The sequence below is a fragment of the Apus apus genome, chromosome 2 (genome assembly GCF_020740795.1).
Source record: "Apus apus isolate bApuApu2 chromosome 2, bApuApu2.pri.cur, whole genome shotgun sequence".
NCBI lineage: Eukaryota > Metazoa > Chordata > Aves > Apodiformes > Apodidae > Apus > Apus apus.
In genome coordinates this window covers 90,083,316-90,098,974 of record NC_067283.1, presented here as the reverse complement: position 1 = coordinate 90,098,974, position 15,659 = coordinate 90,083,316, and the positions used below count along the sequence as shown (strand labels likewise).

General features: G+C 38.6%; 1 protein-coding gene across 22 annotated transcripts in view; it reads right to left on the bottom strand.

Moving 5' to 3' along the window:
• The window catches only part of LOC127381903 (poly(rC)-binding protein 3-like), a 504,833-nt gene that overhangs the window by 65,512 nt on the left and 423,662 nt on the right, over positions 1 to 15,659 (bottom strand). For all 22 annotated transcript variants that reach the window (XM_051612868.1, XM_051612869.1, XM_051612866.1 and 19 more), the window contains one exon: positions 145 to 294. In XM_051612868.1, coding sequence (XP_051468828.1) covers positions 145 to 222 — 78 coding nt within the window. In that variant the 5' untranslated portion in view covers positions 223 to 294. The remainder of the gene's footprint in view (positions 1 to 144; positions 295 to 15,659) is intronic.

The following is a 15,659-nucleotide window of genomic DNA, read 5'->3' as shown; positions in this document are numbered from 1 at the left end:
TTTGGTCATGCCAATGGTGCTTTTGACTCAGGTTGGAGGAGGAGGAGCAGACCCTCTGTCAGTGCCACTGTCAGGCACTTGATGGTATCTGCACACACTTGCTCAATACACAGGGAACTGCTGTGACAACAGTAAATGCTTCACCTTGCCATGCATGAGAAGGCGTATGGTAAGCGTGACATTGAGACCTCCTTCAGACACTTTTGCGTCCTTCGTATTCATCCTGGCCTCGTATCTCCAATACTTGAAACCAGCTTCGTTTTTCGTCTTTGTATTTCTATTCACTTAATCAACCTACAAAGAGAGAGAGAGAGAAAAAAAAGAAGAAAAAGAACCAGTGAGTGGCTGAAGCTACTTTGAACTGAGAGTATCATGCTGTACAAACCAATTAACATTCCTCCCTCTGATTAAACTACAGTTTAGTGCTGAAAAGGCTCCTTTGATTATCATCCATCCCCAACCAACTCTTTAGACCTTCACCAATTACAAGACAAACTCCCTTTTGAAATGTTAAAAATTCTCTTAACTTCCTGTATTTTGAAGCTAAAAGCACAGAGCACAACAGAGTGAAGTACGTTTTCTTCAGAACAGCACTTTCCCTCTGTTAACCTTTGCAGTGTGTATATAAAATATACATATGCATTTTTATATGTGCCTGGTGCTGCTTTCACTTCTCTCCCTGCTACCACCTCTTTCTCTTTTTGCTCTTGTAGAAGAGATATTTTTGTTTTCTCTCCAGCTACAGAGAAATTAATTCTGAGCCTAAACACAGATCCCTGCCAGCAACAGCAGATGACACATTATCAAAGACATCTGAGTAACTAAGAGCCACTTGCTGTTGTAAATCTGGGCACTGTCTGACTTAGTTTCTGTCTACCAGGCCCAGAGGTGGCTCAGTCCCTCAAAGGCCAAAGCTGAGCTTCAGCCCGAAGTAGAAGGAAGATTTTTTCCTAATTCCTAGTGACAAATTGCAGATTTTCAGTCATTTACAAAGCCATAAATTTCAAAAAATGCTAATGAAAGCTGCAAGGGCTGGCTTTGAAAGGATAAACAAGATGCATTATTAGTACATTAATGCAAGGATATTTATCAGTACAAACAAAAATGGGGGCAGGAAGGAATATTACCAAGGGCAGGCAAGTTCCACAGTAGAAGAAGCTTAGAGACTTCTTATTCAGTTTTATCCTTGCCAGACCAATCTTATAGAGCATAAAACCCCTAAACAGACATCATACCTCTCAGTAACCACCCTTAGCAATGACAACCTTCCTTTGCTTTACATCTTGGAGCTTCCCAAAAATATGGCTAGCTTGGACATTGGCTAAGGAGCACCCCTAGGGACAACCATTTTGTGGCTTAGAATATACAGCTGTGTCTCACTGGGTTGGCAGGCTATTGTCCCCTTGTGGAGACTGCTCAGGCATGGGACCAAACTACTGGAGGGATCTATAGGTCATCATCCTAAAAACAATGGAGGTAGCATCGTGCAGATCATTTAATCAACTGATTAAGCTCCATATGAAGAGCCACTAAGCACTGACATACTGGACCAAAGGAAAGCCCATCTTAGTTGAGCATGTTATATATGAGAGAAGTCAGCAGCAACGCTTAAAAAAAGAGTACAAGAAGCATGTGTGGAGTCATCTCTGAGAGAGTTGTCAGGCAGCCAGCAAGAAGACTCAGGGTCTTCTGGGAGACTGCATCCAGACCAGCATTTTCAACAGCCATTGGTAGACCACTCCTCCATGAATTTGTCTAATTCTTGAATCCATATGTCTGGTCTCCAAAAGTTTTGGTCTCACAGATTAATTCCTAGTGTGAGAAAAAGTGCTCCATTTTATCAGCTTAAATCTGCTGTTATTTCCCCTTGTTATACATTTTATCCTCTGCGTATTATCTGAACACCACCCCAGAAAGTCACTCGTCTGATGGCTGGTGCTTCCCAATTCAGCCTGAGTCTGTGAGTGGCCAAACCATTCCTGATGTTTTTGTCGCTGGGAAATACACTGGATAATGCAAAGTCTTCTCAATTCTCTGCAGGAGTACTTAGGATCATACAGAACTTCTGTGCCTTCAGTGACTGCAAGAGGCACACACTTGAGGAGAGGTGAAAGGAAAGAGGGAGAAAGAGCAACACAAACTCCTTCTTTCTAATAGCAAATTAATTAGTTGTTTCCCCAGAGCAGCTCTTGCCTACCTGCCCCAATGCCAGGGCCGATTTTCCATTAACCCAGGTGGACTCAGTGTATTTCATACCTTATGCCCTATCACCCAGACCACAGCCACTAAAATCCCATTTATTTAAAATCCCATTTATTCCTTGCTTTTAGGCTTATCATTACATACCACCTATCCAGATGGGGAAAAGCAGAAGAGCAGCAAGGTGTCTGGGTGAGAAAGCAGACAGGAGAAGCAGCCTGGCCATGCCTCTGGTGCATTGTGCATGCAAGAGGGTGAGAGGAAAATGTCCCAAAGCAGCAGATAGAAAATGACAGAGACAGGCATCAGACTCTATTCTCCTTCTGTAAGGTTAGACCAGGAGTCACAGTAAAATCTGCAAGTGGGTGACCACGACAGTCCCTTCTGACAAGGGTAGAGGGAGGAGCAGAGGAGGAGACCAAGAAAGGGAAAGGTTCCATGGTTCTCATCTGCTCCTTGCTGCTTGCTGAGGAAAATGTTCTGGCTCTGACAGCCCAAGCATTTTCTCCTCAGCTCTGTCAAAAAAAACCCCTAGCAGTCAAACAACCCCAAAATGCCAAAACAGGAGGATTTTGGTACATAAACAGTTGAATGCACCTCAGCATTCTGAACTTTCCCAGAGCAATACTGGCCATCTAACTTCTCTAGAAACCCATGGTAGCTTAGGGCATGCTTGGAAGACTCCTCACAATGGATGTATTTCAAGTAGAAGCAAAGTATTTAAGACCTTCTGTGGACCAAAATGTAGTGATGAAGCTATGTTTCTAACGAAATGTGGGGAAAATAATCCCAGACTAGATACAGGCTTACAGTTGCCATGGCCTTTAGTGCTGTGATGGCACAGCAGTATGCTCAATTCAGGAAAAGATGTGGAGGAAAGCCTTTTTCCAGACAACATAGCAACCCCCACTCAAGCCTGATCTTTTCAAGATAAAATCTGAAAAAAATATCTGTATTTTTAGCTAATGCCTTTTGGGTTCTTTTTAGAAACAGAGGTTAAAAATGAAATTCCACTACAAATATTGTTAAAAATACCACTGCCATCTAATTTTTGAAGAACTTTGCCTTTGCCCCTCCTCCCCACAAGCTCAAACTCTGGCACCTGGTACTGAGAAGAACAGATGTCTGGAGGAGGGCTGAGAGTGTGTGTGCCTGCAAGAGTTAGGCAGCTGTGTGAGATAGACACAAAGGGAATGAATTAAAAAAAGGCAACCTCACATGACAAGGAAGAATAGTGAAACCTATATATATACCATGAAGAGAAAATTTTTACTATGCCAGGTCATTTACAACTGCCCTAGCTGTCCTGAGAGTCCAAGGATTCTGGAAAACATTTATGGCTTTGTAAAGTAAACCTACTGGACTGTTAATTACCTGAGTATTTCAGATTTAAAGACAGATTAAACCAAAATGCATTGTTTTAATTTATTATTTTTAACTAATTAAAGCTAATTTTCCCACAGGCATCATCAAAAACACATGCTGCTCTAGTTCTCTGCATGCAGAGATGTCAGATCATGGTACAGGAACAGAATGCTTTCCTCTGCAAAGCTTCCTACCAGTCAACAATGCATCCACATACTTATAAATCTACTCCTGTAATATAGAATATTACTATTACTCCTGTAATATAGAAGCACATAATGACTACTTAATCTGTAAAATAATTTCCCTCTCCTTTGCAAAGTCAGCATTTTGAACAATTTACTATGTACTATGCATGTCTCTCTGTGTAAGCAAACAGAAGGCTAAATTCATAAGGCTTTCTTTTCTCAGGCTCTATGTGAAGAGGTCCAATGGCTACTCCGAGGGCTGGGAGTGTCAGACCATGAAAAAATCAATGTGTCACACTTCTCCTGATGCCAGGGGAAAGCCAGGGGACTCTGCAGGTGAGCAGTGAGTATCATATAGACAGATATGAATGTTGAGAGTGAGGGTTTATGCATTTAACTCTGCCTTCAGCAGAGAGCTGGCAGCAACAGGACAGCTGGACAATGTGCTCCTTCTGACCTTGGGACTCTGGACCAGAAGATTATAGTGAGGTGGTTGTTGGTCTCTTTTCTCTAGTAACAAGCAATAGAACAAGAAGAAATGGCCTCAAGTTGTGCCAGAGGAGGTTTAGATTGGATATTAGGAAAAAATTCCTCACCAAAAGGGTTGTCATCGAGCACTTGAACAGGCTGCCTGGGGAAAGTGTTAAGTCACCAGCCCTAGAGGTATTTAGAAGACGTGTAGATGTGGTACTCAGGGACATGGTTTAGTGGTGGACTGGGCACTGTGTGAGGTTAACACTTGGACTTGATGATCTTAAAGGTCTTTTCCAACCCAAATGATTCTATGACCAAAACGCACAAGATCCAAGATACAGGGCTCTGCAGCTCTGGGTAACAAGCAAAAAAAAATCATGCCCAGGAAACAAAGGAAAGCAGATCACATCAGATATTTCCCAGCAAACAACAGATCATCACCTCCTGTGGGGCTGAGCATGAAGTTCTGAGAACACTTCCACCTCTGTTCATCATGTAAAAAATGAAAATTTCTCTTTAGGTAGAAAAAAGCATCCAAATGCATTAAAAAAACCTCAAGCAAACACAACCTTTTGAAAGCTCCAATAAAATGGACGTGTGGTCTTAGGCAAATGCCTTTTATCTCTGTTTGTTTATTTAAGTTTTCAATAGATGCTATATGGTATGTTCTATATGCTCACTTTTCATTACATAAGGGCCACCAATTTTCTAACATGGCTTTTCAATAAGTGTTGGTACATTAAGTAACTAGAACAACAAGCAGCTAAGCCATGTGTTCATCAGATGACTAGAAAGAACACCACAGTTCCTCAAGGACTTCACTGAATTAATAAAAGCTGCAAGATGAACTATACAGCTGAAGGGCAGCCCCACAACCCACACACAACACACACAGAGGTTAGGAATCCATGTGGCTGAGGGGGTAGTGTTAGATGGCTGCCTAAAGCCTGAGACATGGAAAGTCAACCTCATGACCCCCTTTCTTCATACCCCTCAAGCCTACTAATCGCCCCCAAGAAAACAAGCAGACCATTGAAGAGAATATGGCTGCAGAGTGCTAAAAAATATACACATACATTTATACAAACATATATATATATGTATGTATATATGTATGTTTTCAATCTCTAAGGTGACAACTTCAGGCATGCAGGATAAGAAGGCCTTTGACTTACAGCAGAGGCAAGGATGCTAAAGATTAATAAAGTCAACATAGTGCCACAGTAGACATCAGGTAATTGATCTTTGAGTTTAAAGCCACAATAAATTATTTGACGTCCATGAATCTGCCAAGAAAGGTACTCATCTGGAAGATCCACAGAAATGTGAGGGAGGATAGAGACAGAGAGTATGCATGGGGTAAAATGGGATGAAGCTGCACATTCACAGAGGTGTGCTGGTAAGGAAAGAGATGGAGACAGGAGAGAATGACAAAGGCAGAGAGAAAGAGAGAGACTAAGTTTCAGATGGCTGATACAGACAATAATGTGAGAAAATTCAATATGGAATTAGGAACCACCCAAAAATGTTCAGTGAGGAAGTGTGCTCTGGTATGCAAAATCTTGATTGCACGCTTGTTAAATCTGAGCCTGACAGGAAAAATTAAACTTGTCAGAGCACCCAGCACAGCATTCCCTGTGCTTGAGCCTCAAAAGGGACTCTTGAACCTAATTACGGTGCTTCATCACCATCAACAGAAAGATGTAATTATGAAGAAAGCAAGAAAGAATCTTCAGAACAAATTCCAGTTGTTTCACTGGAAGAAAAACAGTTTTATAACAAAGAGAAAAGCACAGGGGAAATCATAGTGACGTTCAGCAGAAGCCACATCTAATTTAAACGAGGACAGTTAAACTCAGCGTTCTAGTTCCCATATATCTGTAGGTTTAGCAAAATAAAACTTCAATAAGGGAAACGTAAGAACATCCTGTCTCTCACAGTATATCTGTCATTTCCATAATGCATGGAAACATCCGAAAGGAGAGGTAGCTATGCAAATGATCAAGCAACAGGGATGGGGCCAGGAAAAGACTGTGGCTGAACAAGGAGACTAAGACATAAGCAGAGTAACCTGAAGATGAACAAAGAGAATTATGATGAGTTATAAAGAACTGGAAGTTGGATGGTAACACACTGATGTTATGAATAAACAGTTCACAGTTCAGTTTATTTAGCAGGAACTCTTAACATGAAAAGGCTGTAGCTAAGTCCTCTTGATCAGAAGCCTCCAGGTGGAGGGAGACCTCCTGGGAACTGAGATAGGCCCATTGCAGGGATCATGATGAGAAGCAAGGAAAGGACCTCTGCTTTCAGAAGAGCAGTTCTGTGAGGACAGATTTATCCTACTTAGATGATTTTATTGTGTCATTTAAACTGGAGGGAATACAGGAAAGGGAAGGAAACTGAACAGAACAAAATTACTAACGGAAAAGAACTGAGGACATTATCAATGGAAGCTGATGCATTCATTTATTCACATTGATGTAATGTTTAAAATTAAAAATAAGCTGTCTGCCACAGAAAGGTTCATGCTATCAAATGAAGAAATAACTATTTTTCTTTCAGGTTCTTTGATAAGCTAAGCAATTATTATAAGTGACTTTTTTTGCTGGAAAGCAACATCTTTGGCTGTCAAAGGACTAAACAATGCAATAATACAGAAAAACACTGACAGAAGTTAAATCAACACATAACCCAAACTGAAATCAAAAGCAAAACCAATTTTGTTCCAAGGAACTTATTTTCAGAAATGGTGAAAAGTGGTAACAATCAGCAGCTATTGACAGTCTCAGCTGAACCAAAAGAAGATGACTGGACATTTGCTAAACATACACCTCCTCAGTTTCTGTGTCAAATGAAGGTTGAAGACATCTACTGTTACTAAGCCATATTGTGAGATTACTAAGAACAAAAAGCTCACAGGTTGCCCACTCTAACATAACAACAACAACAACTCTTCAAAGGGTTTTTCTCCTGATAATAACTATTTGGAAAAGGAGAAATCACACTCTGAAGAACCCCAGTTTTATACAGAAGCCTCACCAGGAGAATCTGATTATTGAACAGTAGCTAAGGAACTTTAACAGTTCCATCTCCTAGATCACTAGAGAGGACTGTACACAAAGGAATGAGATTATACATTTTAGTCACATCCTTATAATTTATATACCAAAGTAGATTTAATGTTAATCTCCAGCTCCTTAATGAAGTGAACAATATCTGAAGGACCTGGCTCCGTTAAATTGTCACATTGTGGCCTATTTTAAGTAAGTTGATAGTTGGGATGGATCAAAAAATCCAGATATAAGAAAACTAATTCTTTGTGTTAGCAGAAGAAAAACCTGTATGTGTACATCATTTGATAAAACAGGTTTTCACTAAAAAGACAAAATAAGATAAAAGAATAGCTCTAGAAGGAAATTTAAACAAACACTAGAGAGAATAAGGTTTCAGGAAATTCATAAATCATATGCTTAATAGGGTCTAAATAACAATTAACTAATAGGAAATTAAGCTGAAGAGGAGCAACTGAAAGAGCAGCAATTGAGTGTTCAAACAGATACAAAAAAAGTGAGAAAATATTAGCTCAAAAGTCAAAGGGGATTAAAGAGGAGCACATTATTCCACCAGTTAACATCTATCAATGAAAGACACTTATACACCTTAGGAAGCCATGTGCTTCTTTAACTAATTACTGTAAAAATCTCTGTATCTCTGATATGCTAAGCTCTGTAGTTACTACAGATATCTGGCAGTAGCAAGTTTGCCAATGAAGTGAAACTGATAAGGAAATAACAAATTGAAAATAGCAACATAACTTTTATAGGCAATATCAAGTATAAAAACTGTCATGACTCCATAAGGGTAGCCTTTTGAATGCAATTTTATGAAGTACATGAAGCAGTACTGCTTTTCCTTGAGGGACAGATATGTTTAATGCTATTTTGTCAGAGGAAGAACCTATCCTATCTACAGCAGAAGCTTTGTGTTCTCCCTAAAATGAGAAATACCCTTACCTTATACAGCTAACGTCTCATTTGCTGAAGATCACTAGATGTCAAATTATCTTTGAAGAGAACTGCAGAAGATTAGAGACTTATTTTTCCTGTTCCAAACTGATGGATACTTAGTTGCTGAACTTGAGGTATAAAGTGGTCAAAAAGGATATGCTTCAGCCAATGGCACTGTTTGCTTCCTTTTTGATTTATTAAAGGAAATGAACAGCAACATATATACTGACTCTTCTACTTACAACGTTTTCTGTAAAGTCTTTTGAGTAAACAATATGGCATCATGAATTTATTACAGGAAGAAAACTCACAGAAGCACAATAAAGGCTATTGTGGCTCATTGTTCACAAAACTCCTTCCTAATGTCAACATTCAAATTACTCATCTAATATAAACTAATATAAAAAATATTATGCTGTGTGAGAATAGGCAGCTACACATGTTGAAAATATCTAAAGTTATCACTGCAGAAAACATCATATGTCAAACAGGTAATAAATGCTATCAAACTCCTAGAAACCAAGTCTCAGGAAATCTAGAAAAGCTGTATAACGACCTTCAGCAAATGCCAAATGGATCTGGTATCCTGAGGGAAGTAAGTAATTTCCAGGCTATGAAAAACACAGTGATTCTTTTGCCAGTGGTATCTTCCATCTTTCTAAGTACTTTTTTTTTTTTTTCCTTTCCATAATTATTCCAGAAAGAATTACCTTGGCAAGAATGCAGAGAGCATCTTTACAGTTTGCCAGGAACTTTAAAAAAGCACCAAAGTGTGCAAGTCAATACTTCGTAGAGATCCACCAGCCAACTAACTCTTCTGCGTATGCGAAAAAGCCAGGCAGCTAAAAGCTTCTGCTTAAAAGCTGCCACGTTTGACTAATAACACATAAACCCTTTCACAAATTGGAGAGTTGTGGCAGCCCCACCTGTATTTTCCAGGAGTTCAGGATGGACCAGAATGTGCTTTATTCCTAATGGCATCCAGCGCAATTAACTGTAAGCTTATAATGGACCTGGCAATTTGCAAGATCAGGGAAGACAATATATGCCTGTGGTGGACCAGCTATTTACCAAAGAATAATTTCTAATCATAGCTTTGAGCACAAAATCAGCTTTACTTGCCACTTTATCCTGTGGCTCCAAAGCCCTCAAATCAAGCATTTTGTTTCTCAAATCTTTGTTTTTACATTGCTCAAGTTTTAAATACATTTTCTGCTTTACTTACTTGTCTTCAACTAAAAAACAGACACTCCAACTAACTTTTGTAAATCATTCCATATGGTCTGAGATAATGAATCTAATAAAGAAAGGTACATATAAGCCACCATGGAGGTGGGGAAAAAAACTGAACGGGCCAGCAACAGTAGAGAAGTGGTCTCTCCAGCACAGAGATGCTTAGAAGAATGGCCTACCATGCAAGAACAGATTTTTTAGTCTGCACCTGTTCCTGGAAAACTCCTCAATTCCAATAAGCTAAAAATTTTGAAAGTGTGTTATATTTGTTAAATTATCCCCACCCCCCAAAGTCAAATTATCATTCCATCAATTAAACATTTTTACTTTGAAATAATGTTTCAATGGTAAATTTACATTAATTGAATTAAAAGCAAATAAAACGACTAAAAATATTCTGGGGCATACAATTTTTTTGTCACTTTAAAAATAAATGCACTTGCATCTAATGGAAGAGAGACAAGCTTAAAGAGATGTTATTTTTCATTTCTAAAAATTTGGAAGAGAATAGAGAAGTAATTCACATGGTCTGTTTTCAAGATATTATAAATTATTAAGATTTATATACACATGTGGAAAGTTATTTTTTAATATATTATGCCTTTATGCATAGAATATGGATAAATGCTGGAAATTAAGCAAGGTATATTTTTTACATGACAAATGTGGACAAATGTTAAAAGATTACTGGAGCATAATCTAATAAGTAAATACTAAGAATAGCACGACTGTTAAGTGACATTTTTATCTGTAGCAAAAACAGTCTCACAGATGTAAAGTATAATTACATGTTTCTTTGTAATTACCCACAAGAATACAGATAGCTTCCTATTGATGAAAGGAAAAAATGTCCAAAACCAGTATAATAGTCCAATAAATATGGGAGCTTCTTTAACGTAAAACATTAACCTGTCCAGTATGTTCTCACTGGGCATAGAATAAACAGATATTTAAATAGATTTCTATTTTTATAATCCCATCAATGACATCTGTCTTAAAAAATGTATTTGTCAAACCCATTTGTAAATTAAGTATTTCATAGACCTATCCAGCTTAATAAACATGAGTCATTTTTTTCTCTCAGCCCAGTATTAACATGGTGGTTGGTTGGGGAAAAGAGGCTAACGATAATAATATATTTCACCTTATTAAAAAGAAAAATATTATATATTGATACAATTGAATCTCTGACACAGGCAAAAAATATCTCTTTTGCAATCACCTTAATTATGCTATTTACAAGGCTGCAATTTGAAAATTCATTTAAGCTTGAGGCAAGGATGGATTGGGACTTCTCTGAGAAAGAGAAACTGTGAAGACTTTGAACATTTATGGAGATAACAAGGAAAACAAAAAGCAGCATTGCAATGTCCTGCTAGGTTGCTGGAATTGTTGCCTTCAAAAGTCATGCCCACAATATAAATATTCCAAGTTCTCAGTCACTGCTGGTTAGTCAAAACATACAGCATTACAAGAATTTCAATGTGAAACTCAGGACCACGCAGGGGAAAAAAAAAAATCCCAGTAAGTTTCTAGATCTTAATTTGGATTTTTAAAAAAAAAAAAAAAAAAGAAAAAAGAAAAAAAGAAAATCAAACACAAAAAAACCCAAACAAACTCCAACAACTAGCCCACAATAAATGACTTGTTTATGGGCAGTCAATACTCGGAGTAAAAAGCCCAACACATGCCAAGATTTAAGTGACTTAAATCAATATTTTTGTCACTGATTTAAGCCAGGAGAGTCTTTAAAAACCAAAAGCAAGTCTAATTGATGAAGTATTCAGAAGTGAAGAAAAATAAAATAGTTTATTTATTAATGACTTCAAAGGGCCAGCTGTAAATTAAATCACTGTATCCATTTGCTACTGCTGTGTAACCTTCACGAAGAGCCTCATTTTGCACAAACAACTCATTTGCTTCACAAAGTAACTAAGCTGAAACAGCGCTTTATGAAATATCTGCTCTTTTATCTATCCCCTTTAGTCCCATTCTTTAGAAATATATGCAAACCCACCCACCTATATACAAACACACACATATATATGTGGTCTAGTGTGAGGTGTTGGGGGGGGGTTGGGAGCAGGGGGGTTGGAACTTGATGATCTTTAAGGTCCCTTCCAACTCTAACCATTCTATGAATCTATATATAAGCTCCCTAACCATTTTCAACATTTTGAAGAGACAGGGATACCTAATGACTCTGGTTCCCACAGGTTTCACTGAGCCACGGCCTAACTAGAAGCGCAAGGCCCTGGTTTCACTGCAGGGAAGTCTTAGGTGTGAGCCCAGCGGTGACCGACGGCCGGTGGGGCTGGCAGCAGGTGGGCAGGCAGACGCCCACTGGCCACTCAGCAGCTCACAGCCAGCCCTGTTGTGCACTTGCCTCTTCCCACAGTGAGCATCATGAGAGAGCAAGGTGAGAGGAACCAACTGAAAAAGCCTCCATGCTCAGAAGAATTTCCTACCAGAGGTGTTTTTAGCAGATGTAGGATACACATTTGATTTTTTTTTTTTCTTCCCAGTTGCACCAAGAGCTTTGTTGCTCATATGCAACCCTGCTGACTTTAACACAGTTTAATGATGTAACTGGATGTGGAATTTGGTCCCATATTCTTTATGAAAACAAGACACGTTGTGTGCTAATGTGAAGGATTTGATGCTGCCCTTATCGTCCCACCTTTATCTGGGGACGACAAACTAGTCCATTTTCTCATTTGAAAGAAAAAATGTGAAGATCAAGAGAAAGTAATCATTGACTTATTGCAGACACTCCAGAGATGTTCTGAGGAATAGCTTACTATTAAATACAAATAAAAATAAAGATGAATGAATAAAAAAGCCTTGATGAAGTTTTGGTAGTACCTCTACCAGTAAGTAGAAGAGTGCATTTAGCAGCACATTAATGACAGGGAGTTGGAAGGACTGCAGACATTGTAACAGAGAAGAGCTCAAACACGAGCAGAAAGATAACAACCCAAAAAGAAATACAGTGAAAAAAGTGTATAGCAATACACTTACAAGTTATATATTTACATTACAATACATTTATAATACAAATAAGACCACTAGGGAAAACCAATTATTAATAGTGAGTCAAATCTTGAAGGCACTAATGATACAAAAGAACTGGGGATGACATAATGCTGCAGATTAGAGTTTGAAAACTTATTATTTGCAGCATGGTGAAAAGCAGCCCATGATCACATAACCATAGCCTGTTTCATATTTGTAGCTACACACTCCATAACCACAGGAAGAAAAAAAAAACAAAAAAACAAACACAAAAAACCAAACCACAACAAAGCAGAAGAAAAAGCAAGAGTTCCTTGAGAGCAGAGTGCAAAAACTACGAACAAAAATTATACAAAGGTGAAGGTGGATCTCAGTCAGCAACAAATGAGGCAGTATTCAAAAAAGGCTGCTGATATTGGAGGGAACCAAAGAAAAGAAGAGAAACTAGGATGCTGCAAGAGTAGCTGGCTGTCGCAAGGATGACTTTACTACCCAAAAATGAAGAAATTAAAGCTAAATTTCGCCTTCAAAAGCCTGTTTGCGCTATCTCTCAGGCTGAATGACATGCTCAGGAAGCAGCAGTGTCTGGCACTTCCATGTAGAAGGGCTGCATAAAGCTTCCCAGAAACCTTGTAAGAAATATCATCAGTCGAGACACACAGCACTGGGAATGCCGGATCAGGCCTTAAACAGAATTTAGATATACAGTGCCTGTTCTACAGGAAATTCCACACTGCAAACACCTAATTTTGAAATAATTTAGTGTGTGAGAATGTGCATGTTTATGCATGTTTTTTTTGCTGATCCAAAGAAGCTATTTTTCTACAACTAAATTTTTGTATAGGCTTCAACTAATTGCTTTTGTCTTCTATTCTATTATGCATAACATACTGCAAAGTAAAAATTTATCTTTGCAATGGAAAACTACAATGGCACAATTTTACAATTTTGCTATCGCAGTATGGACAGTCATTGTTGAAGTCTTTAATTTTTTAATAAGGAAATCAACATAGAACTTTTATATATTGGCAAATGGAAAAAAAATACTGAAAAATTTCTATCTGCTCTTCTATGGACTTACTTTGTAATGGAAAAGAGACAGAGCAAATGAACTTATGAGGTCTTTTTAATCTCCAATTTCCAAAACTTTGTATATTTTCTGTTTCTTCCATTTTTACAAAACCTTGGCATTATCATTACTGAAGTTAGGGAGAGGAGGGATGTTTTAGAGATTTTTTTTTTTCTTTTTTACTATTAATTAGTCAATAGTAAGTTAACTTGTTAAGAGAAAAAGGAGGTCATATGGTATTCAAAAAGATACAATACATGTTTTCGTTTTTTCCCCTCCAGTGCTCTGTATTGAAATCTGAAAAGCCCCGTTTCAGATTCTGCACTTTGCTCTTGCACACGTAATAATAGGACACACTGGCCTTTGATACAATTCTTTTCAGGGAACAAAAGCTTCCTCTGGCACAACTACAGCCACTGCTTGTTGTAGGTTACACGTCTTTCCAGTCAAGCATGATTAATAACTGTTAAAAAAAATGCTCATGACCCATGGCAACTATTCTTTCAACTATAATACCAGCATTATGGGCTCTGAATCTCAGTAATTTTAAAATGTGCTCTACAATGGAACTATAATTTAATTACTTTTTCTGCAGCCTGTTCCATTTTGTTTCATCACTTTGATTGCACCATGCACTTGGCAGCTTATGGAAGACTGCATCTGCCTCCAGGATTATTTCACTGGGCTCTTTCGACATCTGTTTCTGAAAATGACTTTATTTGCAGTGGCATAAAGAATAATCAGAGACTTGTTTAATCCAGATAAATTGGAAAAGAGAGAGGCATAGAGACAGAGATAGAGGCAGGGAAGAGAAGGGGGGAAAAGAGAAAGTAAATCTCTGCTGCATGCTGCAGAAGACATCAAAATAATCTGACCTGTTCCTGCGCTCCTGAAAATGCTGTTATCTGATGGATGATAGGATACATGAAAAGATGAGTCACCAAGTCAGTTCCTTTACATGTTTGGGTGGAGTTCCTAGATGCAATACACAAGCCATCTGAGCTAAATCTTCATGTCATGCTTGATCAGTTTAATATAATTTTCATGAACTACGTTTGCGACCTCATCCCTTGAGAATCACAAAGCAGTCTGAAATGATCTGTAGCAGTTGACAAAAGTCCCTGTAATAAACGAGCTAAACCCAGGCTCCAGCATGACCTGACACCCTTCCAAACACAGCTACAGCCAACACCTGTTGCAGAGTGCCACAGCACGGACCGCCGAGCACCCAGTGTAGCAGTCGCCCTGATGGATAACTTCCCACGTATTAGCAGACGTGAACTGGGTCACCTGTGTATCAGATCAGCAAGGGCAAGGCATCTATAATGTGCTTGTGCCTGTGTCAGCTTGTATTTGACACCATGGAAATCACCATTGGCAACTGCTGTTTATCTTTGTGTTATGGGTGGGTTTGCAAACCCACAAATCTGCAAACCACCATAAGCAATTAAAGAAGTGCTCTCTAACAAATCACAGGTGTTGGTCAGGTTTTGTTTTGTTCTTTATTCTGTTTTGGTTTTTTGTTGTGTTTTTCTTTTTGTAGGGTTTGAACAGGTACTTGTCAAGAAGCATCCACTGCCTTGAGTACTGCAGGAAAGCACCTTTAGCAACACAAGAGTAATGACTGAACAAACCGTGTAATGTGGCTTTAGGGACCAGGGTCACTAAAATTCAAAGCACCACAGTGAGCAGACCATAACAAGACCAAGAAAAACCATCCCCAACAAGCCCTGACTTTTGTGCTTGCCTGTCTTTTTACTCCTTCCTTTGGCAGGTTTTTTTCCATGTTATTTGCTGATCTTTTGGGTTCTTTTGCTATAGCTGTTCATACTGAACAGACTATTCAGCTGGTTTAGACATATGTATTTTTGCTAGGAATTACTTAAAGACAAAGGAGGCCATACAGTTCTTAGATTAATAATGAAGAAAAATTGTTGTCACTGAAAATAACAGGTATCATGCAAACACACAATAACTGGACCTAAACAACTTGGTAAAAGCCTGATTGCCATAGTCATGTAGCCTTAAGTAACTGTCACAAGCATCTGGGCTCTTCTTTCCTGTATGGTCAGACTGACTCTTGCTTCAATCCAAAGCAGCCCCAGC